General features: G+C 59.1%; 1 protein-coding gene across 4 annotated transcripts in view; it reads right to left on the bottom strand.

The window, feature by feature from the left end:
• Positions 1-19,372, bottom strand: part of ATP2B3 (ATPase plasma membrane Ca2+ transporting 3) — a 64,595-nt gene extending 45,223 nt beyond the window's left edge. For 3 of the 4 annotated variants that reach the window (XM_025862817.2, XM_073887940.1, XM_025862819.2), the window contains exons 1-2: positions 19,188-19,372; positions 718-1,070 (exon numbers count right to left, since the gene is read on the bottom strand). In XM_025862817.2, the coding sequence (XP_025718602.1) occupies positions 718-925 (208 nt within the window). In that variant the 5' untranslated portion in view covers positions 926-1,070; positions 19,188-19,372. Of the gene's footprint in view, positions 1-717; positions 1,071-7,100; positions 7,166-19,187 lie in introns of those variants that run through there. The other variant, XM_073887939.1, reaches the window with a different exon arrangement.
• Between the last annotated feature and the right edge of the window lie 7,155 nt (positions 19,373-26,527).

The following is a 26,527-nucleotide window of genomic DNA, read 5'->3' as shown; positions in this document are numbered from 1 at the left end:
GCCTCCCTAAGGCTCCCTGCAGCAGCTCTCCTCAGATCTATACTGCCTCAGGCTTGCACTTCTCTGGGACGGCCTGTGGCCAGTGGCACCTCCACTCAGCACTCTGCTCCCCTCGCTTTCCGGAGAGAGGCTCCCTGCAACCCAAGCCCTCAGAGGGCCTGTGTCCTGAACATCTGCCTCCTCTTCCTGGACATAGGGCTGAGCACACACGGAACCTGGGACATACAGACAGGGGCCCTGCCTTCCTCCTCCTCTGTGCTGGGAGGCTGTCCCACCCCGTTGCTCAGAAGAGCTTCTGGGGTTTCAGCTGGCGGCCCAGCCCGCAGGTGCATGCCGACACCGTGCGGTCCTCTCCCTTCCCCTTCTCTGTTGCTCCATTTCTGTTTAATCCAAAGAGGCGAGAGCAGGGAGCTGCTGATTATGGAGGGGATCGGGCCACAGCTCCTCGAGGACCCCACGTTACCCAGAGGATGACCTCCTTACCGCACACAGAGCATCGCCTGCTGGCGGGGGGGCGGGGGTGGGGGATGGCTACCATGGTCATGTGCACAGTCAGGGTCAAGAGTGCCTCTAGGAAGCGGCTGCAGTAGCACCGCCCAGCCCTTGACCAGGCCTTCCCTGGGGGTTACGGAACATCTTCAGGATGCCCCTTGAAGCCTGGGGGGGCGGTGTCAGATGGCCCATGACCCTACATCCCTGGCGCACATGCGGCCTTACCCTCTGTGGGCGAGGTCTTCAGCCTCCTGCAGAGCCCACTGACATCCCCGTAGGCTTCCTGGACCTTTTGCAGCGCCTCAGCTCCTCGGAGCTCCATGAGGGAACGCAGCTCAGCCAGTGTGCACCCAAAGCCGCCTGCGTGGGGGGCCTCCCGCGGCTGCTGGGGTTTGGGGTGGAACTCGATGGAACTGTTGGCCATGTCGCCCATCCTGCCTGCCGCGCTGGGAGGACAGGGTGCCCAACCTCTTCACAGGTGCAGCCTCGGCTCGGGGCAGGTGGCCACCGGAGGCCCCTGTGCCTGGGTGAGGTGTAGTGGAGGGAGCTGCAGCGGGGAAGTGGCTGAGTACGGACACCTGGGGAGAGGTGAGAAGAAGCCAGGGGCAAAGTTGAGACAAAACCAAGGCCCACTCTTCCAGAACATTCTCTGCACATCTGCACTCAGTCTGAGCCATGAGTTGCTGATTGCAAAATTCACCTCCGAGCCTGGGCCAGTGGCCCTCATTCCCTGCCAGGCCCACCTGCCAGGCCATCCCCTAGTCCTGCCCAGCATGAGCACCCAAGGCAGGAGGACTTGCTGAGGTGGGGAAGGGGGAAGCGTTACTGTCTCCTGGAAGGGATCGGCTGCTGCCAGCACCAGCCCAGCCCAGCCGGGATGTGGAGGCTCTAACTGCCTCGCAATCTGTCTAGGAACCCACAGTGAAGCAGAGGCGATGTGTCGGGGCTGAATGGTGGCATGGGTGGGTGGGTCCTCTGTGCCACAATTCTCCCCATGTCCGTGCCCCACCTTGAGTGAAAGCTCGTCCACTCCATCGCGCTCCCTGCTCTTGCCTGATTAGGACCGGCCCACCGTGGTGGGCATGCTATAAATCCCCCCGCGCGGTGGCGGCGGCGGCGGTGGCGGCGGCAGCGGTCTTCTGGCTCAGCCTCTGTGGCTCACGGTTTCAGGCTCGGGCTGCACGGGGGTCCGGGGAGCAGGCCAAGCCATGGACAGGGCCAGCTGGGAGCCAGGTCAAGGCTTAGTGTGCAGGGTGTCTCTGCTGCCCTGAGGGCACCTGGGGGGCTGGGGCAAGGAAGGGAGGTGGCCTGGAGGGAGGGAGTAAGGAGGGAGAAGGAGGGCAGGAGCGGGAAGGGAGAGAGGGAATGGGGGGAAGGAGGGGAAAAAGGGAGGAGAAGGGGAGAGGTGGCGGGGTGGGGGGGGCACATAGGAGAAAGCAGAAAGCAGCCACAGGTCACTGGCGACTCCCCATCACCCTGCCCCACGGCACGGTGCCATCTGCTCTCCCTCGTACCCTTCTGCCCCCCAGATGATGGATTCAGGAGCTGCCCAGCACATACACACATACTGAGAGCATGAGTGGAAGCACCCCCAAAGGTCAAACTCCCATGATTGAACTAGTCTCGGTGCACATGGCCTTGGCCTTCATGGCAGCAAGAGGCCTCCTGACGGCATGGCTCAGTTGGGCCCAGTCCTTTGCCTTTGGGGGGGCTTTGGGCTCAGAAGGATCTTCTTGGAAGCAGAACTTGGCCGCTGATCCAGGTTTCTGATTAGAACTGTCCATGGGAACACAATAGCCCCGAGCCCTGTGGCCTTTGCTCTCGGGAGAGCGCCCGCCTCTTCCTCGGAGCCCAGCAGACTCAGCAGCAGGGCTGCGCCACAGCCCGCAGGGGACAAGACCAGGGCCTCTGGGAGAAAAGGGCCATTCCCCTATGCCTACAGCCCCGAGGGGCCTCAGAACACGTAGGGGCCTTAGTTCCTCTGGATGCTGGCCCTGTGTTGTCAAGAAAAAGCACACGTACCTAGGGCAGCTCCCGCCCGTGAAGTCTGGGATGCAGAGAGGCACCCCAGAAAACGCCCATCCAAAGCGGTCCACATTTTATAAGTTTGGGCACCTAAGTGTTACTCCTCTAGACTCTTTCCACATGGAGCAGGCTTCACTGCCAGAAGATGTGGGAACAAAATGGTAGACAAGAGAATGCACTGTCCTCTCCACTCCCACGTTAACTTCCCACTGCCCGGCCTTTTAGTTTGCCATCTGACAAATCCTTACTGAGCACCTACTATGTGCCCGCACTGGCCGTCCGTGCTGGCGACAGAGAGGTGACAGGACTGAATGGGTTCTTGTGCTCTCTGGCTGGGAGACGCGTACCCAGCAGGTGAGAGAGTTGATGGAGAATATGGGAGCGAGGGGCTGCAGATCCCATGGGGCCCCAAGTGACATGGGCCATCACCAAGCAGAAGGCTGCTGGGTGAGGACAGACTGGAGGGGCAGAAGCCAGCACGTGAGGGAGGGGCTGCAATCAGTCGGTGGGCCATCCTGTCCGCGGCGGTGAGGGCAGAGGCGACGCAGGTCAGCCCTGAGCTCAGGGATGTGTGGAGCCGCAGCGCGCCCGGAACTTGAAGGAAGTGAAGCTTTCATTTTCACGGCGTGTAAGGCAGAGTAGGCTCTGTCCGGGGTGCTCTGTGAAAGCACCCCACTCACCTGGGTGGGTGCAGTAGGAATCACAGTCCAGTTCGCTGGCCCAGGAAACAGAGGCCATTTCAGGAGGCACACTGGAGGCCGCAATGGCACCTTTCGATCTCCCTAGATGGCCTTGCCTGTTGCCCCCACCCCATGCCTTTGTCCCCGCCAGGTTCTTTCCCCCACTCCAGACTCTTGCTCGGGACAGTGCCCCGGCTGGGTGCCCCTTCTCCCCGCCTTTCTCTCACCCAGCTGCCATGCCTCTCCCTTCCCAGTACGAGGCAATCTGGGGGAAACTCGCAGTGTTGGGCTCCGTGTCCCCCTTGGCCGCTGGACAGGAGGGACAGGGTCTGGTTTCAGCCCCCCAACAGGCACAGATCCCTCTGTGAGTAGGCCCCAGGCAGACAGGGCTGCTGAGAGAAGACCAACCAATGGGCTGTGTGAGGTGTGAGTGCAGGTGGGGGTGGGGGTGGGTGGGGGGCATTTAGCAAAGCTGTGAGGCAATTGTCCCCGAGCAGAGTCCCCATGCCATGTCAGCCCCAGCCGGTGGGCCCCTCCTCCCAGGCTGAGGGGAATGGCCCGGCACCCACACTGGCCTGCATTCCGGACCTTCCACTTCGGCCCCAGGGGCCAGCTATGTGCCTGCATGGCCCCCACAGAGCTGCCTAGGGCCTCCCCGGGGTTCCTTCTAAAAGGGAAGCCAGATGAATGATTTTGTTCCTTTGGAAACTTTTATCTTTGTGGCCTCTACACCCACTTGGAGAAGGCTCGGTTGGAAGGTGCCCAACTCCACCCAGGTGGCATTCGAGGGCTCCAGGGGGTGACAGAGTGAATGGTCCAGAGTTGGGTGGGCTCAGGGGCAGATGCTGGGAGACAGCAGGGCATCCTGGTGGAGGTGACACCTTCGTACACCTGCTGACGCCCGCGGCACAGCCCTCTCCCCCCCCCACCCCCACAAAACAGGGCCCACTGAAGGTGAGCTCTGTCCTCCCCTCCTGTTCCCTACTCCTGCCCCCAGTGTGGCCCTGCCCTCGATTAAGCAACAGCAGTGGCCCAGACAGCCGCACAAGGTCCTTGAGCTGCTCCTAATTGGTGTGCTGTCATCACTGCGGCCTACTGGGCCTGTGGTGACTCATGGTAAGGGAACTGGGCAGGGAGGCAAGGCCTGACCTTCTGTGGGACACACGGCACTCCTGCCCCCACCACTGCCTCTCAGCTGGCCCTGCCGCTCCTCTGCACTTCCGTATCCCCTGGCGCCCCGCCTGCAGCTGGGGCCTGCTCCCTCTACCTCAGCCACCACCAAACAGGCCCCATGTCTCCATCTACCACCTCACCGGTTTCCGTCACCACCCTGCTCTGGGTCACCACTTCCCCTGGTTCAGGTGCTGCCACTCTCTCTGCCTCCAAACTGCACTGGCTTCTGGAAAGCCACACGTCCCGTTCCCACCGGTACCGCACACTGGTGTGCCCGTGGCACCACGCGCCTTGCCCCAGCGCACGGCCTTGCCGGCCCCAAGCGCTCCAGACGTACCCTGCCCCACACACCCTTCTGTCCTCTCTCCACCCGATGACCTCTGACAAATTTGAGTGGCAATTCAAGTGGAACTTTCTCCACCAAGTCTCTGCCAAAATTGATCGCTGCTGAGTCTGTAATCTGGCGACTGTCCCTATTCCAATCTGCTCAGCGTTGCAGTGACCTGTGAGCCTGTCTTGCCACTCTCGGGGTCGCAAGCCTTTTGAGATAAATGGTTATTGAACTGGCAAGAAGTCCACCACACGGTCAGCCCTGGGTGGGGATGGGGGTCTGGAGGAGTGAGTGAACAGGGGCCTGGCTGGCCAAGGAAGAGGTGGGGGCCTTTTTTTTTTTTTTTTTTTTTTTAATGGGGGATCGCCATCCTGGAGAGCACGAGGGAGGGCACGGGTATGAAGGGCAGGTCACTCTCAGTGTGCCCCGGGGCTTCACCCAGGTCTGGGGGGCCCCCCTCTAGTCAAAGACTGCTCATGCTAACCTTCTTCATCGTCATTCACTCTACAGGCAACCGGGCAGACAGGAGCCGTCAGTTAAATCAAAGTCTATCTTGCGTGACTGTCGGCTGCTGTAGAGACCAGATGGCATATACTATTGTTTTTCTGGGTTCTCTGTAAGCCTCGGCAATTGCCTCCCTCATTCTGAATAAGGACCGTAGCCATCACTGGAATGGCCAAGAACAGAAATGACCGGGCCTATCAGTTCTGCAGGCCTGACAGAGACTTTATGGCCTGGGCTGGCTGCCTAGAACGGTCTGTAGGCACTAAAAGTGCAGGGAACATACCATCTTGGTACTCTTTCATCTTTCAGACCTTAATTGGCTTAATTGAATTACAAACCTCCACAGAGAGGGACCCACGCCTTCTGATATTTGCTCCATCCTGGCACAAGGTGGCCAGCACCACAGAGATCTGTGTCAGGTCCCCTGGCCTGCCTCACCCCTGCCCTGTGAATTTCAGCAGGGTGCTGCCAGAGTGCTGCAGGTCACCCAAGTTCAGGCCCGTCACACAACTGCCACCCTGACACCTCCTGTCCCCAGGCCCAGTGACTTGTCCCCTCTGTTCCTGCCCCGCCCCCCGGCCACTTCTAATCAGGCTCTGGGGGATCTCCCCGCACCTCTAACCTAATCTGCCTGGATCTCCCCCTTTGCCTCCTTGACCTCCTCTACCAAGGCCCTGGGCAGCCCACCGCCCACTAGGAAACCAGGAGCTTCCTGAATGAGGTGGGGGCACCTGTGCTCCCAGGCTCCCTTCTCTGGGGACCTCACTCCAGATGCTTCCCTCACTGTGCCTCGTAATCAAGGAGCAAGAACACAGCTGTCCATTTCACAGATGAAGAAACTGAGGCTCAGGGAGGCTCAGTGATCCCAGACCTCCTGGCCCTGCTTTTCGTGTTCCTGAGGAGGGTCATGACACCTGGAGCAGCTTAGCCCCTTGGCTGCCAGGAGAGAGAAGCCTTGTGCTCCCTCAGGGGGCCGGGTCCCATGCTCTACCCAGCTGCCTACTCCGTGTGGGCTGCCCACCCTCACTTTGACAAAGGGGACAAGGAATGGAGAATAAAATCCCGCAAGTCAGAGGTGGCAATGCATCAGAATTCAGCCTGTTCTCAACGGTGGCAACACCGTTCCCCTGCAGCCACCGACCACTACCACCAGTGTGCAATTGTTGGGTCGGAGTGGGCATGTGTCCCCAGGTTGGATGGAGCCTGGCTGGCAGCACCGAAGCCAGGAAGTCCCAGCTCTCGGCGTCACTTCCAAGTCACAGTGCCCTCAGCCCTGGGGTCAGTAAACTGGTGACAAGAACATTCTCCCTGTGCTTGCCCAAGGCAAGAAAGGCGCAGGATCCAGCATAGCCAAGTCACGTCTGAGGCAGGGTCGGAGGCAAGGGATGTGGGCCTGAGGGCCCACCTGGGCATATGCCCTCCATCACTGCCCTCCTTGAGGCACACTGCCCATCGGCAACTCCCGACAGACCCACCGAGAAGGGATGCCTTCCAGAAGGACCCATGGCTCAGCAATGTGACTCACTGTGGGGATTCCTTGAAAAAACTGTCCCCTCCTCTGTCCACCTCCCGGCACCTGGAGCCCAGGCCAGGCCCTACAGAACTGAGAGAGGAAGAGCAAGAGCTCCCCCCACCGCCCCCAAGGCTGGCCCAGGCCTCCCTCACACCTGCAGATGCGGGGTGTGGCCAGCTGGGAGCAGGTGGGCAGGGGGTGCAGGGGCCCTCCGGAAACGCCCCTGGCAGAGCCCTGCCCTCTCCGGGGCCTGGTTTTAATCTCAGGCAGGTGCGGATGTGGCCGGGCACCCCTTTAATCCCTGACTTCTCACGCCACCCCCTCCCTTGCCAGGCCCTCTCCCTACCGCCCAGCCCCTGCCCCTCCCCTCTGCTTGACACACCTTGGCTCTCCCAGGATGAGCCCTGCATTCAGCTGAGGAGGGAGGGAGCAAGCGTGGGGGGCGGGGGGAGCCGAGGCAGAGAACAGCCTCATTAATATTTCAGAGGCACCGTCACTGCAGCTCCTGGGCCCTCACAGCTCCACCACTTGTGCTAGCTGAGGGAGGAGGATGGGAAGAAAGAAGGAAATAAAACAGAGAAAACAGATTTAAAGGGACAGTCCCCCCTCCGTTCCTTCCTCCCCCTTGTTCCTGGTACAATCTGTGCACACACCAAGCAGGTCTCACGGGGAACAGCTTTGGGCAAAAACAGTAAGAGCAGAAAAGGGCCGCCCCCCCACCCCCGCCGCCGCCAGCCCTGCGGCACCCTCTCCCCAAACTCACGCACACACGCCCGGTCCACCGCCGGTCCGTCGGTCCACGGCCCTCTGCCCTTGCAGGGCTGCCCCTAGGGAGGGCCTGTCATGGGGCAACCAGGCCACTAGGGCCACCTCGGGGACTCCCTGGGGGCTGCCAGCAAGGGCAAAGGATGCTTCCCATCCCGTGCCTGGTCCAGACTCGAAGGACCATCTGAGGCCAGCAGAAAGACAGATGCACAGACTCCAGGCATTGGAAGTCCTTTGCTAATTAGAGCCCAGCCAAGGAGGATTCTGGAACCCGGAGAAACACAAGTCTAGATTCCTGGAGGTGGCAGGGACGTGGGGTTTACCTGATTCAGGCCCTGCCTACAGGTGGGTGGACTTCTATAGTACCCCTGGCTACCTCATAGCCCAGTACTTGAATCTAGATCAGTGGATGCCAGACGTGTAGGGGCCCCCTTTCCACCAGGGGACTTTAAAAAAAAAAATGCCTAGTCCCAGTCGGAGCTTCATAGTCAGAAGAGGGTGGCTGTGCGAGTCTGCAAGGCCATCTGCCCGGGGATCCCAGGGCCCAGCCAGCTTTGATGCCCCACATTTGCCTGCCTTCAGTGGCTCCAGGAAGGGCCCAGAATTCTCCAGTTAAAGCAAGCCCCAAGGGACAATGTAAAATGGTGCAGCTGTGATGGAAAACAGTATGGCAACTCCCCAAAGAATGAAACACACAACTTCTTATCTGGGTCTGGACCTAAAAGAAGTGAAAGCAGGGGGTTGAAGAGAGATTTGCACACCCATGTTCGTAGCAGCATGGTTCCCAATAGCTAAAAGGGAGAAGCAGCCCCAAGCGCCCATCGAGGGATGAATGGAAAAGCTAAACGTGGTCTATCCACGCAGCGGAATGTTCTTCAGTCTTCAAAAGGAGGGACATTCAGGCACCTGCTACAACACGGGTGAAGCTGGAAGACATTCCGCTGAGTGAGGGAAGCCAGACACGAAAGGACAGACGCTGTAGGAGTCCCACCTCTACGAGGTGCCCGGAGCAGTCAGATGCAGGAAGTGGGAGCCGGGGCGGGGGTGCTGGGGGGAGACGGAGGGGGCGTCCGTGTCTAGTGGGGGCAGAGTTCCAGTTTGGGACGATGGGCAGGTTCTGGGGAAGGATGGAGGGGTTGGCTGCACAAAATAGGAATGTTCTTAATGCCACAGAGCTGTACGCTTACAAATTGTTAAGATGGTAAATTTGATGTTCTCTGTATTCAACCACAGTCGAGAAACCAAACAGGTCTCACCGCCCCTTTTGCTCTGTGTCCAGTGATTGCAGGTACCCCGCTGCTTTGACTGACGGTGAGCCCGTGGTTCTGCCCATGGAAATTGTAACTTTCAGGAGCATCCCCTATCTGAAATGGAAACCTAAGTAGACCATTCTCCCCTTGCCCCCCCCCCCCCCCCCCCCCCGCCCATGCGCTCGGTGACCTCTGGCACCACCCACATCCTGCCTCAGCTATTAGGCGGCAGAGATGCAGAGACGCTGGGAAGCCGGGCTCGCTGGTGGCTCCTGCCAACGGCTCTTGCCCTTCTACCCGGAAGAAGCGTGGTCACACTTCCCACGTGCATTTCCTCAGAGGCGCCGGCCCCACCCTGTCCTCAGAAGAGACCAGAAGGGAGCCAGAACACTTGGGGAAGGCCTGGCCTCCACATCTGCATTCTGCTTATATAAGGTGGCTTTAGGAAGTGCTAACGAACCCCCAGGAGGTTGTGGCAGAGACTTGCTAGACATTCCCCGATTTCTGTGCCTCTTTCCCAACGTTGTATTTTAATTTTTAATCAGGCATCTTGTCATCCAGCAAAATGACTACATTCTCCTAACTCTGGTGCAGCTACATGTGACACTATGTCCTGGCCAATGGGATTCAAGCAAAGGGACAGGGACACAGCTTACTCTTGGACTACACTTGGGACAGCACATGGGACAGAGGGGGATAGGGCCAACTTCAGGGTTGTGTCCTCAAAGGGAAGGAATGCCACCAGTTGCTTGCCTCGCCCGCCATGCCCCCCCCCTGAAATCTCCACGACCTAACAAAGGCCGACACTTCCATGGGCTCCCTGGGACGCGTGATGAGCCGGAGCTGGGCTCCCTCTCCTCTGTGTATTGGACACTGTGCTGGAAGTTCTAGCCAAAGCAGCGGACAGAACTGTGAGAGGACTGAGAGAGACAGAGTAACAATCTGGTCACAGGCGATGCCAAGGCCCTGGGGTACGTGAAACATGGCTCTCCATGCTGGACCGAGTTACGCTGCAACTGATTTGCTCTGTGCTACCGGCCCCACTTTAGGGCCGAGGCTGCTGAGGCTCACTCAAGGTCACACAGCCGGCAAGGGGCAGAGGCAAACATGAACTCCAGAGAATTCTACATTGCTCCTCTGCCAAGTGACTGCCCAGGAAACCCCAGAAAAGCAATGAACACATGATTAAAACCAATTAAAAGAGTTCAACAAAGTGGCTAGACAGGAACTCTGTCCCCATAAACCTCAGGTCTTGGGAGTGCAGCCACTGGAGTCAGGCCTGGCTGTCCCAGTCGGCTCCAGGCACTCAGCCTCTCTGGGTCTCCACTCTTGCATCTGGGAGAAGGATTATTGTTCCTGCTGGCTGGGTTGGTGTGAGCTCTGAGGACAGGGTGCCACCATGCCTGCATACCTAGCAAGGTCCCCAGGGTGCCTGCTTCCCCAGAGGGAAGATGAGGAAGGGAATGCCCCTTGTTGAGTCCTCCATCTGCCGCGCCCACCTGCCCTCCACCTGCCCCGAAGCCCTGAGCTCTCTCTCTGAGCCCATCTGGACCCCAGAATTCGTAGGTCAGAGCCAGACTCCACTAGTGAGGCCAGGACATTCTGCTTGGTCAGCGGCTGACCCTATGCAATGTTCGGAGGCTTCCCCTTTTCTGGGGCCATCCTCAAGCTGGCCAGGGCCACGAATCCCTCCTGGAGAATGCTAGACACTGTGGGGACAGCTGGCTCCCCAGGATGCTTCTGGAGAGAAGTCCACACTCCCACAAGGGTGCCTCTCAGAGCACCAGGTGCCCCTGGGTCCCAGAGGGAAACCGGAAGCCCCTTTTTGGCTGGGGCCTTGAAGTGTCATTATGGGGGTCACAACACTACCCTGGGGAAGGCAGCCATTTGTTTCCTGCCAGAGAAGGCGAGAGCTGGAAAGGAGAGTGCGAGAGAGCAGGAGAGGAGAGCTGATGGGCAGGAAGCATAATGACACTAATTATCCAATTACGGCGGCGGGCTGTTCAGGAGAGAACTGCATTGCAGCAGGGAGCCCGAGCCAGCCGCCCCTTCCCCCCATGCTCGTGGTCTGGCACACTGCGGCCCGGGCCCCTCCTGCTTTATCCCACGAGCAGTTGGTGGGTAGTGAGGTCCCGCGCCTGGCCCGCAGGGCGCAGAGCAGGGCCTGACCTGTGGTCTCAGGAGTGGCAGGCGGGAGGGGACCCTGCAACACCATGGCTGCCGGCCCCCGGGGCATGCCTCCAGCCCCCAGAGGGGCAGAGAAAATACATGTGGGGTCTTGGGAAGTAGCAGAACCCCGTCCTCTAGGCGTTCATAGAGGACGCAGGGACAGAATGAGGGGTGTTCAATCCCAATCCTCCCCCAAGTCTCCCCAGCTCTGTCTGCGGTACCACACTGGCTGCCCCCCACCAGCTTCCCATCCCCAAAGCCAGCTGCAAGCCCCTAGAAGCACCCAAGGCCTAGACAGGTAATTAGGGAAATTATAGGCAGCTGACGGCCACGTGCCACCGCAGTCCCAGGGGGGACTAGACAAGGAGACTACCAGGAAACACACGAGGCGCCCTGGGGATAGGCTCCATAGGGGCCCCATCGTGGGTCCTGGTGGGGAGAGGATCTGGTTTCTGGAAAGAGGCTGAAGCCCTTGGAAAGACAGGCCTGGGAAGACTCACTGGGTCAACGTCAGGGGCCAGGAGGCCCATCAGGGAAGGAGACCCTCTTCCCTGTGGCCAGTAAGAGTCTGGAAGACCAGGCGCTGGTGGGGGATGGGAGATGTGGGGGCAAACTTAGGCGCCACCCTTGTAGGACCCAACTTGGCTGGAGGTTAGAGCCAGGTCCATAGAGCCAACACGACATGGAGAAAGAGCTGACCAGGACCCTCACCATATGGGGAACTTAGGTGCAGGTCACTCCAAGCACTTAGGAAAGACCTTGGCCTTGGCCATTCCTTTGGGAGGGGAGTGGCAAGGGTACGGGGTGAAGCAGAGAAGACGTCTTCAGACTAAAGATGGGAATTGAGTCTAGCTGGCCTTCTGCGACCCAGACACGAAAGCTGCTCGCACCACCTTTCCCGGCTAACTTTGGAGGAGTACCTGTGGACAAATGCGCTGATAGAGGAGAGAGTGAGGGAAAGGGAGGGCTATCTGCGAGGCTTCCCGGCTTGGCTCTAGCCCCCTTACGAGCCCCGACCAGTGACTCTGGCAGGACCTGAAGGTCACCAAGGGCCTGGCTGCCATCTCCTGAAAGGTCAAGCCCAGCCAGGTCCTGCAAGCCTATTTCTGGCAGAGGACCCCAGCACACAAAGCCAGAAGGCATTTCCTGCAGAGCCCTGAGAGGACACCCCAAGGATCTTGCAGGCCCAGGAGGTGCTGAGAGGGATGGAGGGGTGGTACCGAGACAGGAGGGCCCCTCTTGTGTTGGGACGCCTCGACTATGACAACAATGTGGTGGGGTCTGAGTGTCCCCCCTCAGCATACCCCACACCACAGCCCATCGGCCGAGGAACCGGGGGCCACGGGAAGGAGGAACCAGGTGGGGTGGGGGGCACCCTGCACTGGCCTGTGCCTGTGCCCATGCCCCACACTCCTGTCCTGCTGCAGGTGTTGGGCCAATCAGGTATGAGTCTTCCTCTGACCGTGGGGGCCACCCCACTCACGGGGCAGTGCTCAGGGACCCCAGCAGCCCAAGGAGCCCAGACTGCCTGTCCCTGGACCGAGTGCCTCCCTCCTAGGCCTGTGGCTCCAAGCCAAGATGGGTAATTCGGCCCCTGAGTTCTCCCAGGAGGACCAGAGCTGAAGCCCATTGAGGGGAGGGGTGTCAGGGAAGGTCCCCTGGCGTGGCAGGTGGTGGCACCAACGTGGCCCGGGACACATTCGCCCACGCTGTGCACCCAGGGCGCCGAGCACTTTCTGCCAGGCTGGTCGACTGTGGAGAAGGGTCCTCCCTGCCCGGTCACATCCCATGCCACCATCAAGGCCCGTGCCAGCGATCGTGCAGACGGTGGGTCAGCAGAGAGCCAGCGGCTCCACGTGCCTCGACCCCGGTTCAGGGTTTGCGCCAAAACAGCAGCGTGCAGGGGCCCCCAGGGTCAGGATGGTTCAGGGACTGGCAGTGTTCCCAGGCCGCTTAGGGGGAGAACGGACTGCAGTGGCTCTTTTGAATACTCCTGCATTTGGGGCAAGCCAGAGACATGACTCCTGAAGAAAAGCAAAAAGACCCAGAGCCCTGTCGTCTGAGTCCCGAGTCCAGCAGCCCGGGCGAGGGCGGCCCGCAGTGATTCCCACATCTCTGTCCCTTCCTGGCTTGTCAGCTTTGTGTTTCTGTTTCTTAATCAGGAGGCTCTGGTGCTCCTGGGCTGTCTGGCCACACCCGCCTCCCCCCTCCCCGTGTGTCTCTGTGAGGAAGACCCACAGTGTCTGTGGAGAGCAAAAGAGGTCTGTTTTGCTTTAAGACTACTAAGGTGTGACCTGTAGGTCAGGTATTAAAAGATACAAGGTGTGAGCCCACAGACAGGTCCACAGAATGGGACAGACAGCTCAGAAACAGGCCCTACTCCACATCAGAATCCATCTCGACTAAGGAAGCATCACACAGTAGCTGGGGGACAAATCATCTGGTAAAAGAAATGGGGATGATGGGTTGGCCCTCAGGAAAACAACGTACCTTAGATCCTCACCTCATATTATTTCCCAAGATAGATTTCCTTTGGCTGAAACAGGGTTTAGTAAACTATGGCCCAAGGGCCAAATCTGGCAGCCAAGTGTTTTTGTGAATAAAGTTTTATTGGCCCACAGCCATGCCCATTCATTTCTGTCCTGTCTGCATTTGGGACAGAGACTGTGTGGCCTGCAAAGGGGAAGATATTTACTATCTGACCCTTTGTAGAAAAAGCTCGCCCACCCCTGAATTAAATGGTTAAACATCTTAAAAATGTAACTACACACATGCGCGCGCGTGTGCGCGCGCGTGCACACACACACACACACACACACTCCATGCACTCACACGCAGGGCAAACCCAGAAATGGACAGCTCTCAGATTTTGTAAGGGATTTTGTAAGCCCAGAAGCAACGGAAGAAATCACAAAAACATGTGACATAGAAAGTGTTTATCTTGCACATGAAAAAATTCAAAGGCAAAGAACAAAGAAGTTTCAAAATCACTTGCAACAAGTATGCTAAATTGTCAATATCATTCACGTGTAAAGTTTATCCAACCCCACAAGAAAAACACTAGGGTGTCAATAAATAAAGGCGAGGAAAAGACAGATCACTGAAAGAGAGAGAGAGAGAGAGAGAGAGAGAGAGAGAATTAAAATAAACACGTGGGGAAATGCTCACTCTCATGAGCAATTAAAGAAATAGATACTGAAGTAGATATTTTGGACCTAGATATTTATGCCAGGTTGTTTGACTATAATATCTAATGCTGGCAAGCCTTCAGTGAGCCAGTCTTTCGGATGTACTGAGGAGCCCTTCTGGAGAACAATTTGGCAGAATGAGCTTCTGTCTGGGCACTCTCTCCTCGGGACAGGATGAGCATTACCCACCAAGATGCTCAGCAGAGCCTCATGTATGACAGCAAAACGGATCTGACTGCCTGGATCTCCACAAATAGCCAAATAATTAAGCGAATTATAATCTCTTGAGAGAATATTATTCAGCCATTAAAAATTGTAATTACAGCCCTGAGGACTGCCTTAATACATCCTGGGTGCTGGATAAATTCGTAGTTCCTTCTTCGCACAGTTCAAGTTCTTTCTTGATTTTTGCAATAGGCGCTTACTGCTTTCAAAATCTTAAAAAAATTAAACTGTATCTATTTTGAAAAATTCATTTAGGAAGGGATTATATTAATAAAGAAAATGCTTATGTGAAGTAAAAAATAGATTACACAATTGTGCCCATGGTATAATTACAGTAATGTGAAAATAAACGGCCTATGCTAAGAAAGCGGAGTGGGAACCAGTCCAATAGGATGGAAACACTGGTTTGCATTCTGGTGATAGGATGGTGGGGGTTCCTACGTCTTCTACTTCTCTGTGTTTTATGAGTCTTCTATAAAGAGCATGCATGTTAAGAGCATTATTTTTAAATGGAAAGAAATAAATGTTATTATTTTTTTAAACCCAAGAACCTTGCCCATCTGTGCAGAGCTGCTTGGCCCCGCCGGCCATGTTCCAGGTGAGCGAGCTGGAGGCACATGGCAGGAGCCTAATCAGAATGGAGCAGGGCCAGATCCACACTTGCCCCAAGCTAGTGAGTGCCAGGGCCTCGTGGAGGTCTGCTCCCAGAATGAGGCGCTCTCTCGCCATGTTTGTGGGGGCACCTGGGCCAGCCCTTCGCAATGGTGGCAAAGGCTCCCAGACTCTCAGGCTGGCGACAGGCAGGCTGCCCGGAGGCGTCCACACCCACTTGACCCACTCCCCTCCAAGGAGTCATGGGGGGATGGAGAGGCAGGGCAGTGAGCTCAGGGTCCGGGTGTCTGCACTGGCTCTGAAGTGGTGCTATGTGACAGAAACTTCTGGAGTGACGGAAATGTTCTCTATCTGCCCTGTCTGATACAGTAGCCACCAGCCACGGGTGTCTATGGAGCACTTGAAATGTGGCTAGTGAGACCGAGAAACCAAATTTTAAATTTTGCTTAATTTTAATTAAATCACCACTTGGGGCTAGTGGTTACTTCATTAGACTGCGAGGCTCCAGACGGGGTCTCAAGATTGCTGCTGCAGGAAAGAAGTTCTCATTGGAATAAAGGGGCTCCCTTTTACTGAGGGACCTATGTACAGAACCCGAAGCAGGCTCAGGACCACTTCAACTAGGGCGCTCCCCGATAACACTGACCTAGCCCCCCATCCGCCCAACTCTGATTTCAACCCAAGTCTCTGGAAACTTCTTGTGCTCCAAGTCCCCTGACAGTCCCCAGAGGTGGGAATCAGGAGAAATCTCCGGCCCTTTCCTCCCACCTGGACCTTTCCCCTTCATCCTGTAGCTCTGGTTCGTTGGGTTCTGCCACCTACTCAGCCGCGTGACCTCGATTTCCTCCCCTTCCCAACCCTGGCAACCCAGGACACTCAGCCTTTACTCCTGCATCTGAGATCCTCTTTCCCTCCATCCTGGTGACGTGTGAGCTCAGATCCCGCTCTCCAGGCGGTACCCCAGGCCACCTTCCAGCACCTCCCACCCAACAGAAGGTGCATAGGCAGGGGAGGGCTTTCCAGCCAGGTGCCACTTGGCCTGGCTTCTGCCAGCTTAGGCAGGACAGGGAAGAGAGGAGCAGTGAGGAGCCAGAGCCCCAGCTAAAGAAGTGGCCTTCTGGGAAATGATGGGGCTGGAGAGGAGACATCTGCACATTCCAGGTCTCTGCCTGCCCTTCCCAGCAAAGATACAGCCAGAACCTGGATGCTGGGCCCGTCTCAGAGATGGCACTGGTGAGGTTCCTGGGCAGCACACCATCAGATTTGAGCATCTGCTTTTGGTGCCACCGCCCCGGTCCCCATCTACTAGCTGCCATTTACACACACCGAGACTGCTCCTTTGTAGAGGTGACCCGAAGGGGCCACGCAGACTTACTGAGGAGTAGATCATTCCCCAACTTGCCTTGGATCAGTATCACTCCATGGTTTGTCCATTTCTCTCAGTGGGTAGATGGGGGCACAGTCGGCTCAGCTTCTGAGCTGCAGGGTCTTCCCAGGGCTAGAAGTGCCCTCGATAAGTAGCTCATGTGTACAACTAATGGCCTGCCTTCCAATCTTGGTTTTGCCACCTGCTGGCTGCGTGACCTTGGGCAAGTTGCCTAACCTCTCTGGGCCTCAATCTCCTCACCTGCAAAATGGGGATAGTAATGGCCTTGGCTTAATTTGGTTGTTGTTTCAACGAAGTGAGGGAATATCGTGAAGCACTGAGAAGAACCGTGCCTGGCACATGAGGCGTGCCATTATTGTTACTGTCATTACCGACATTATTTAATGTGCTCATAACCTCTGATGGAGACAGCAGCCTTCAGTTTAAAATTGGAAGGAGGGAGTGCAATGAGCATAGCCCACATACGTGCCTACAACTGATCCGTAAGTGGGAGGAGGAAGCTGGGCCTGGCTTTGCTGGCTTCAAGAGAACCAGCCGAAGCTCAGCTCTCAAAGCCCCCAGGGATCCAGGGCACTCTCTATAAGCCACGCTGGGGGAGGCGGAGGGACCGAAGCTGACCCCAGCACCCTTGGCTGCCTTCCTGGGCTGGGAGAAGATGTTCTGGGATGGAGAGCGCTCACTGACTCAGGGCCTGGCCTCTCCCCACTCGCTCACAAATGATTCAACCTCCAAAGCTCCGGCTCAGAATCCTGAAATGTCAGCAGAGTCTCGGAGACCCACCCCTACCCTCCCCAGGCCTGGAGCAGGCAAGGGACTTGGCCAAGGTCACAAAGACCATCAGGCCCGGAGCTGGCACCAAAATAGAGCTCCTGGCTAGGCCGAGACACCCCCTACCAGCCTTCTTTGCCCCTCGGGGTCCTGCTGCAGCATCTCAGCTGCTTGTGGCTCTCTCCCCAGTGCACTCTTACCCTCGGGGGCTTCCTTCCCCAAGGGATGGCTTTCCTTCTGGCTCTGCGCAAAGCCCCCTCCCACGCCACCCCAGTTCCATCTGCCTGCGTTACCCTCCCCCCCAACACACATACACTTCTGTGCCAGAGCTGCCTGCCCCTTCGCTCAAACCACCTGGCAGCGCTGGGCAGGGCCCAGGTTGATTTGATCAAGACTAGCTGTGTCCTTGGCCGTCTCTCTCCTCCAGGCCAACAGCAGGGACAATCAATGCCCTGGGACCGAAACTGCCCAGCCCCTTCCAGTTGGCTCGCTCTCCAGGGCCCAGCTCCACCCGCGGACACTCTGCCAGCCTCTTGTCTGTGGGCCAGTTCTGGTAGGGGCTCCCAGCGCCCTGCTCACGAGCCACATGGCCTTGGTTTCCTCAACTGTGAAAGGGGGCAGTGCAGAGAGTGGCTCGCATGTGGTGTTGACCGAGAGATTCAGCCTGGGGGGCCCAGGAACCTGCTCAGAGTGGTGCTGGGACATGTGGGAGGCGTTCTGCCCCACCAGGCTCCTGGCAGTGTCCCCAGCCCTCCACCCATCCAGGCAATGTAGGGCCAAGTCCCTTCCCCTCTCGAGGCCTCAATTATTCCAACTGAAAAATGGGAATGAAGAGCCCAGCCTTGCCTCCCTCATCGGGTGATTCTGCAGATTCAGTGAGGTCAAGGTCGTGAATGTGCCACACAGAAACCTGTGCCCACTCGGCGTCAGGCCTGTGCCGGGCACTCAAGTGCTCCCTGCCTTAAAATGCTCACAGGCTAGTGAAGGGTGATGGCGGTGAAGGGGGCACAGAGCTACTGGGTGAATGAGGGGGATGCCTTCCAGGCTGGGAGCCCGGGGAGATTGGGATGGCCAGGGTCAAGGCTGGACTCGACCCTGTGGCCAGCAGGGACCCACTTTAGGTCCAAGGCTCAATGACCTCATCTCGGAGATACTGAGTGCACCCACTTACCTGCCTGGCCCCGGGGAGTGTCAAGCTCCTAGCTGAGGGATGCTGGCCCTGCCCTGCCCCTTGAGGGAGTGTTTCCACACATTCTTCCCACCCCTCACCAGCCCTCACCCCAAGACTCCCTACATATCAGCCTGGGCCATGCCTCTACTCTGCCTGCCACCCCTCCTGTGCTGGCCAGCTGCTAAGCCTGCGGGGGCCAGCAGAAGGAAAGGGACCAGGTCCTAGAGAGAGAATCTGACTGTCCAAGGCGGAGACCCAGGGCTCCCTCCTTTGGGAGATGCCACACCAGCCTCCAAATTCCAGAATCCTAAACCCAGAGAACACTGAGGCCCCACAGGAGCAGCCATCTGGCCAAGGTCACACAGGTGAGGAGGGGGAGGACAGCTGTGCGAGGAGGGATGGAAAAGGAGTTACCCAAGTGTGGCCTGGGAGGCTTGTTGTTGGCGCTGCCCGGGCCAGTGGCGGGGTCTGCTGGGCAGCTGTGTGGGTGTGCGGGGGACAGTGTGGGAACGCGTGAGGGTTTCTCAGTGTGTTGGGGGAAGATGACACAGTGTGGGGGCGCGGGGGGGGGAGGGGGTGTCAAGAGACTCCGGGAAGGTGCGTGCGGCGCAACCTGGCTCTAGCCCAGGCCCCCGGCGCCCAGGCTGTGCCCGCCCAGGACCCCGCCCGCAGCCCCCCGCGGCCTTCCCCCCTCCACCGCGCAGATGCGCGTGCGCGCGGGATGCGGGGCGCGGGGCGCGGGGCGCGGGGTGCGGGGCGCTGCCCGCCGGCCCAGGGCCCCCGGGGTGACGCGCGGCGCCGCAAGGACACGCAGGCCGGACGCGGGGCGCAGGTGCCGTGGGCGGGGACCCGCGTCCCCCCACCTGCCGGCCGCGCCACCTGCTGGGCCGCCCGCCCCGCCCGCCCCTGCCTGCGCGCCCCAGGCACCACTTACCCGGTCCTGGGCACGGCCGACGCTGCGGCCTCGGCTCCAGAGGCTGCTGTCGCTGCAGGCGGGCGCCCGGCGGGCAACGATCCGCTCCAAGGACGGAAAGGCCCGGGCACAGGGCGGCCTGGCCGGAGGCGCCGGGCGCGACCCTCCGCGGCAGGCGAGAGCTGCGGCCGAGTGCTCCCCACGCTCCGCACTGGCGGCGGCGGGCGACGCGGCGCGCTCGGCTCCAGCCGCAGCTCTGAGCGCGGAGGGAGGGAGGGAGGAGGGAGGGAGGGGAGGGAGGCAGAGCGCGGGGGGGGGGGGGGGGGGGGGAGGAGGAGAAGGGAGGAGGGAGCGGGCGCGGGGGGCGGCGCGCGGCGCGGGGGCCGCGGGGCTCCAGAGCCACACTCCTGGCGCGCGCCCTTCTGTCCCCCAGGATGCGCGGGGAGTGCCTGTCCTTCCTGGTCTGCCAGGGCCCCCGGAGGGCGCTAGCGGATGAGAGGTGGGCTTGGCTGGAAACCTGGGGGACCTGGCACCTGGAGCACGGAGAAAGAGCGATGAGCATGTGACTGGGCCACCCGACCGCTGCTGGGTCCTCGCAAATGGAGTGTGGGGCTGGGTTGCTGATTGGTAGCCTGGGGTTCCTGGGCCCCTGTGGTTTCCCAGGGGGTCGTGATACTCTTGGAACTGCCTGCTGTTGGGAGTATGACACCTAAAAGCGTCTTTGGGAAGGAGACTGGAGCTTATGACAGATTTTCAAAGTTGGTGACCCCAAAAGGTTATCACAAAAACACCATAACACAGGACACAGAGCTACTGCACACAGGTGGACACCCAGAGACAGACGCACAGGGACCCATACATTCCAGACACAAGTGGAGACAGACCCACAGACAAACCCCAAAGCAGAGAAGACCCACACTCACCAACACACGTAGGTGCATCCATGGACAGAGACCGAGTCTGTGCCCATGGACACCCTGCAGCCAGGTGGGAGCTGGCTGGCCTGTGCCACTTGTCTTTAGAGTCCCAAGCTTCCCGGTTCCAGGGACAATGGGTGCCTCCAAACTCAGAGGAGGCCTTTGTCACCATCTGTGAGCATCAAGCAGAAGTGCAAGAGGGCTGACTCTGTAGGAAAGAGAAGTGACAGGCCCACAGTAAGCCTCACCACCTCAGAGCAGGCAGGGCTCAGAGCCCGAGAATGTGGCAGGTCGAAGACACTTGGACATAGCCACAAATTCTTTCTTGCCTTGGACAAACAGGGCCCCAGGGTGTCCCATGTGCAAGGCCCATGCTGGGCACTGGGGACACAGCAGGGGCCACAAAACAGGGAGAGGGCGGGCAGAGTGAATGTGTGGTCAGGAAGTTGGGGTAAGGGCCCCCAGGGTATATTGATGGGGGAGATTCTTTATTTATCCCCCAGGGAATAAAGACGGTGCTGGGGGCTCAAGGAAGGCTTCTAGGAGGAGGTGCTTTTGTGACAGAGACCTAGAGGATGCAAAGGGCCTGCCCTGGGCCAGGGGACTGCCACACCTCCCCAGAGTTTGTCCTACCTGCGGGAAGCAGCTGGTTCCATGAACAGCCCTTGAGACCTGGAACCCCTCAGTGCAGGCAGAGGTCACACGCACCCTCACACATGCACACACATGCTGACGTGCGTGCACACACATGCTCATTCACACACGTGGACATGCTCATCTATGCTCTGTCACACACACATGCTCACTTCCCCACACTCACTCTCACACTCATACATAATTGCACTCGCACACATTCACTCACAAGGTCATATTCACGTAGCCCACACTTGCTCACTCACACATTGCACACTCACAGGTCACTCACACATGCTCATGCCAACACATGCCCGTGAGTCCTCACTGGCCAACATGCACACGCTCACACCCAATGAGTCACACACTGTCACACTCACACACTTGTACACACTCAGTTACTCATGTACCTAGCCAACCACGCTCACGCTTACTCACGCACAATTATTTACAGACACTCACACTCGTGCCCACTCTCACCTAGTGAGCTACGCACACTCTCATATACACTCACGCACTCAGAGCCCGCTCCCATGCTCGCTCCCACGGACTCTTACACACCACTTGTGCACTTAGGGAGCTAGCAGGCCGCCCCGCAGGCAGGGGGTCGCCCCAGTGGGCGCAGCCGGCAGCCAGGTTGGCTCCCTTGGCCCCACAGCAGCCCCAGAGCCCAGTCTGCCTGACGCACTGGGCCCCGAATGGGGAACAGAAAGGCTGAAGCAAGTCCTCTGATTTCCGGAGCTCGGTGTTGCCCATTTGGCCTCCTGGCATGTGAGAGGCAGCCATCTTGGAGTTGTTCTTCTTGCTGCCCCCCAACTCAGAGGGGCACCGGACCCCACCTGAAGCCGACTGTGAAGCTGGGTGGGCCTTCACCCTGGCCAGGAACTGGGGTGCCAGCTCACCTCCCGGGGCATCCACACTAAGGAAGAGGAACCCCGAGTGGTGGGAACACCTCCTGAGAGCCTGTGGCCTCCTCCACCCCACAGATTCAGGCTGGGTCCGCTTCTTGCCCCGCCCCCGGCCCTCCCCCCCCCCCCCCCCCCGTGCGGCAGGCTTCCTGGAGTCTGGCCCAGTGGCATGTCCTTCGGTCCCAGGCCTGGGGGCCCTGGCTCTAGACCCACAGGAGGCTCTGGTGGCCCTTACAGGAGCCTCCCTTGGGCAGGAGGTGCACTCTCTGGCTGATAGCAAACGTTCAGTTATTGGTCAGCCTCTTAGCAGACATGTGTTGGCAGCTCGGGGCGGGGGGGGGGTAGGAGTGGGGAAGAAATGGGTGCTGAGTGGGAGGGGAGAGTCTTGCACGTGCAGGCCTGGGAGTGGCTGAAGAGAAGAGCTAAGACTCCCTTGGGACTTTATCACTGCCTTCCTTCAGGGACCAGGGGACCTACTGATTGCCCCTGGGGGCATGCTCATGTTGCCGATGGCTGCCGTCCACACGGGGGGCATTGGCACCCTCGCGTGAAGTCCGTCCAGCTCCCAGAGCTTGGTGCTGGCTGCCTTGGTTGGACAGTTACATGAGTCCCCTTCTCCCAGCTATGCACAGGCCACCTCTTGCTGGAGTTGCCTTGGAACACCCAGGGGGAAGAAACAAGTTGAGGGGAGAAAATCAAAGGCAGGGTATAGTCACCACCACCCCTTCGCCTCTTTCCTAGGGATACTGCCAAGGGCTAGCCCAGGCCAGAGTTGGCTGTGCCACACAGCTTTGTGATGAGGCCCGCTGAGGCCAAAGTCAGCTGACCCAGGAACGAGGTGTGTGGCCTTCAGGAGATCTGAAGGGACCGAGCCACGGCTCCACAGGGTGTCATGAAAACCCCCAGTCTCTGGCAAATGGCAATCCCCAAACAGCTAATGAGCCAGGAGGGGGATGACCCCCTTTCTGTAGTTCAAAACAGTTGGTCCCTAGCCTGTGGCCTGAGGCCAAGAGGGAGGTCTCAGACCTGGGGAGGGAGGGAGCCTGGGTGCCAGGGAAGCTCTCCCACTGTCATCGATGGCCCCTGCTCATTGGCCAGCCCCTCCTGGTTTCTCTATCTGTACAGAGGTGGGTGGGGAGAGCTTCTCTGGAAAGTTCTTCCTTACATCAAGCCCTGTCTCCTGTACTGAGAATGCTTAGGGGGCAGCTCCAGGAGGCCCACGGCTGGGGCTGGGGGTGCGGCAGGGCAAGGTGTTTGGCTGAGTGGCCCCGACCTCCCTGCTTCCCTGTACCCTCTCCCATTCCTTTCCTCCAGCCCTTTCCTGCCCCCTCCGGAGCCTTGGGCCTTGGTCCGTGCCCCTGACTCTTACATGTCAATGGCTCCCTGTCAGCTGTCTCCTCCTGGGAACTTCTCAAAGGCACTCTCGGCCCAAGAAACAAAGCCAAGAACGAGAGGCCCTCCCTCAGGCCCGTCTCCCTGCAGCCTTCACACTCACTGTGTAAGAGGAACCCACACGCCCTCTTCCTACTGACCACCCCCTCCTTGTCACCTGCCTCCCGCGCTCCCCCTCCCCCACGGCCGCATGCTTTCTTTCCCAGGTCTTCAGCCAACCGGCGCCACACCACCACACCCCTCTTCCTGGGCCCGGTAGCAGCTGCCCCTCCCCCGCTGCCTGGTTTCTCCCTGGGGACAGCAATTCCTCAGCCCAGACTTGAAGTGGGGGAACTTCTGGCTGGGCCCCAGGGCCCTCTCTTTTCAGAGTGTTCGCTTTCTCCCTGGCTGAGAGCATAGCCCCTTCCTTCTCCCCTCCTCCTAGGCCTTGGGGGCCGCCATCATGCTGGGGCCTCCCAGATCAGTACTCACCTGCAGCCCCACAGCAGGCTGAAATGTCCCCACAGAGCTGTGCGTGTCCTAAGCCCTGGAACCGACTGGGACCTTATTCGGAAACAGGGACTTTGCAGATGTGATTAAGTTAAGGATCTTGACATGGAGAGATCATCCTGGATTATCTGGGTAGGCCCTAAATGCAGTGACAAGTGTCCTTATAAGAGGGAGGCAGAAAGAGATTTCACACACACACACACACACACACGCACACACACGCACGCACGCACACACGCACACACGCACAGAGGAAGAAGCCATGTGAAGACAGAGGCAGAGCCTGGAGTGGTAGCCACAAGCCAAGGAATGACCGGAGCCCCCGGAAGCTGGGAGAGGCAGGAAGGATCCTCCCCTAGAGATTTTGGAGGGAGCACGGCCCTGCTGACACCTTGATTTTGGACTTGTGGCCTCCAGAACTGGGAGAGACTCAATCTCTGAAGTCACCTGCTTGTGGTCCTTTGTTACAGCCTCCCCAGGAAACTCCTACCAGTCCCTGACCTGTCCCCCAAGAAGTCCTGGGCCCCCTCAACCCTGCCTGCGGCATACCTCCCCTTGGACCTCCCAGGCGCTCAGCCTCAATAGAGTCTACGCCAGAGGTTCTGGAGAGCCAGGGTTCCTCTCTCATTCTCAGGAACAGCTCAGGGCTGGCTGTGGGGCAGGGCCCCTGCAGCCCTAGAGAGCCCGGGGCAGCCCTGACGCTGAAGGGCCCCTGGGCCTGCTGCACGCCCCAGAGGCTGGAGTGGGGTTGGCTTTGCCTCTTCCTGCAGCCCCTGCCCTCCCAAGACCAGAGCCCAGAGCCTGCGGGGACGGGGCCTGGAGCCCATGGGGGGACCAGAAGTGAATGAACACTGCCGCCCAAGTTCTCAAAGCACCCCCTCCACCCAACCCTTCAGGACCCTCAAGGAGGGGTTGTCCTTCTGAGGTGCCCTGCCCCCATCCCCGGCCGTGGTCTATGGATGCCTGGCTGGCTGCCCCTCCGACAAGCCCTAACTTGTCTAAACCCAAGCAGTGGATTCGGCTTAGGCTCCAGCTGGGCCCCGCTACGTCCAGAAGGCACCTGACCTGCAGTAAGTACTTGGAAATGTCCCCCCACCCCAGCCTCGTGTGGCTGAGAATGCTCGCTCCTTGGCAGCCACTTCCTGCACAGGACAGCCCTCCCTGAGTGAGCTGCTCCCGTGACTTTCATGGTGTGCGCGCGCGCGCGTGCGCGCGTGTGCGTGTGTGCGCGCGTGCACCTGTGCCTGCCTCAGCTCACTCTCTGGCTTAGGCCCCTCCTCTGAGCTGCATCCACACACCCAGAGCACCTGGGGTGCTCCCAGCCCTCGGGTGGTATTCCTTGCAGCCCCTGCCTCTTCCTCCAGAGGCCTCAGACCTGGGGGTGCCCAACCCCCATCCTGCCCACTTCCTTCCTGTCACCCCACGTCCTATATCTGTCCCCAAGTCTAGCGGCTGGAACCTGGTCCCTCCTCCCATCGTTCCTGCTGCTTTGGGGCATAGCTGAGGCTTTCTAACTGGGCCCCCCTGAACCCATCCATCTACCCACAGCTCAGAGTGGGCCAGCCCAGCCCGCTGTAGCTTTGCCGCCCTGGGGCTTCCCGGGACCTCAGCCAGGCCCCGAGCTCCACGAGGAGGGCACCCTGTGTGGCGTGAAGTATACATGAAACTGTATACTGGCCTGGTGCCTGGCAGGGATCACCTTCATTTGCCCTGGGTTTTATTTTTAAGCCCAACCAGCCCCAACTTTTGTATGGTCGTCATCATCATCATCTAATAGTTGGCAACACACTTGACAGCGAGTGAGACTAAGTAATCCATCTTCGACCAACTGCTCTGGGTGTAGAACCCTGTTTTCCAACCATGACGCACAAGCTCTTGCGGGGCATGGCCCTGGTCACCCCCCTGGGCTCCCGCCACAGGGCCCAAATGGTGCCCTGGGTGCCTCAGGGCCTCTGGTCTGGGCAGAGTGTGGGTCCTGCCCGCAGGGCACTGTCCCCTACTGTGTAGGGTGACCCACAAGACCCACAGGACACCTTCCCTAGGGCCCAGCCACAAGGGTCTTATATGCATTATTACACTTGTCTTACTAGGGTTTTTTTTTTTTTTTTTTGAGAGAGAGAGAGAGAGAGAGAGAGAGAGAGAGGGAGAGGGCACATGTGTGTGAGCAGGGGGAAGGACAGAGGGACAGGGAGAGAGGAATCCCAAGCAGACTCCAAGCTCATTGCAGAGCCCGACGTGGGGCTCTACCTCACAACCCTGAGACACGTCCCAAGCTCAGGTCAAGAGTCGGATGGTTAACCGACTGAGCCACCAGGCGCCCCACTTGTCTCACTAGTTTGTCCTGGCACCTCTGTCCCTGAGTGAGAGGGAGGCCGAGAGGAGAGGAAGGGCAGGAAGGCCGGGAGGGAAGACAGAGACCTCTGGGGGCTACGTTGGACCTTCCCGACACAGTTTGGTGCGCCAGACCGGCCCACAGAGAGGTGACATTCTATCACAGGGCCACCATGCTGAGTGGCGCCTCCCATCCCCCAAAAGGGGAAACTCAGGGACGTCGGGCACCCTGGTGCCAGGCCAGGCAGAAGGGCATGCAGCCCTGCGCTTGGAGCCAGCCCGGGGCGCCTCTGAGCTCCTTCTCTCCTGGGCTGGCTCTCCTCATGGGCCCTGCCTGCTCTACTTTCATTGGCGGTCTGTGGCTGCCCGGGAAAGCCCAGGCCCCCCACCACCTGAGGCAGAGGTCCCTCGTGGGGAACGAAGGAGGAGCAGCCAGGCTCTAGCCCACCATCTCCTCGGTCTGCGGGGCTTGCCGTCCGAGGGCACATTGCTCTGGGGGACTGTCCCTCCCATGCCCATGCTGCCCTTTCTGGGCCAGACCTGTATCCCCAGCGAGTAGGCTTCTCAGGCCATGTCCTGAATCCTTTCTTGGGAGCTGGCCACAGAGCGTTGCAACCTGGGCTTGGCTCTGCGGGCACACAGTGTGACCTACTGGGTCGAGGCTCTGCTCGGGGCCCAGGCCAGGCCCGCC

Source organism: Callorhinus ursinus, unplaced genomic scaffold (assembly GCF_003265705.2).
Source record: "Callorhinus ursinus isolate GAN/ISIS: 27379988/994484 unplaced genomic scaffold, GSC_fseal_2.0 scaffold84, whole genome shotgun sequence".
In the NCBI taxonomy this organism is placed as follows: domain Eukaryota; kingdom Metazoa; phylum Chordata; class Mammalia; order Carnivora; family Otariidae; genus Callorhinus; species Callorhinus ursinus.
The sequence above is the reverse complement of the archived record's forward strand: the minus strand, read 5'-3'. Positions and strand labels throughout refer to the sequence as shown.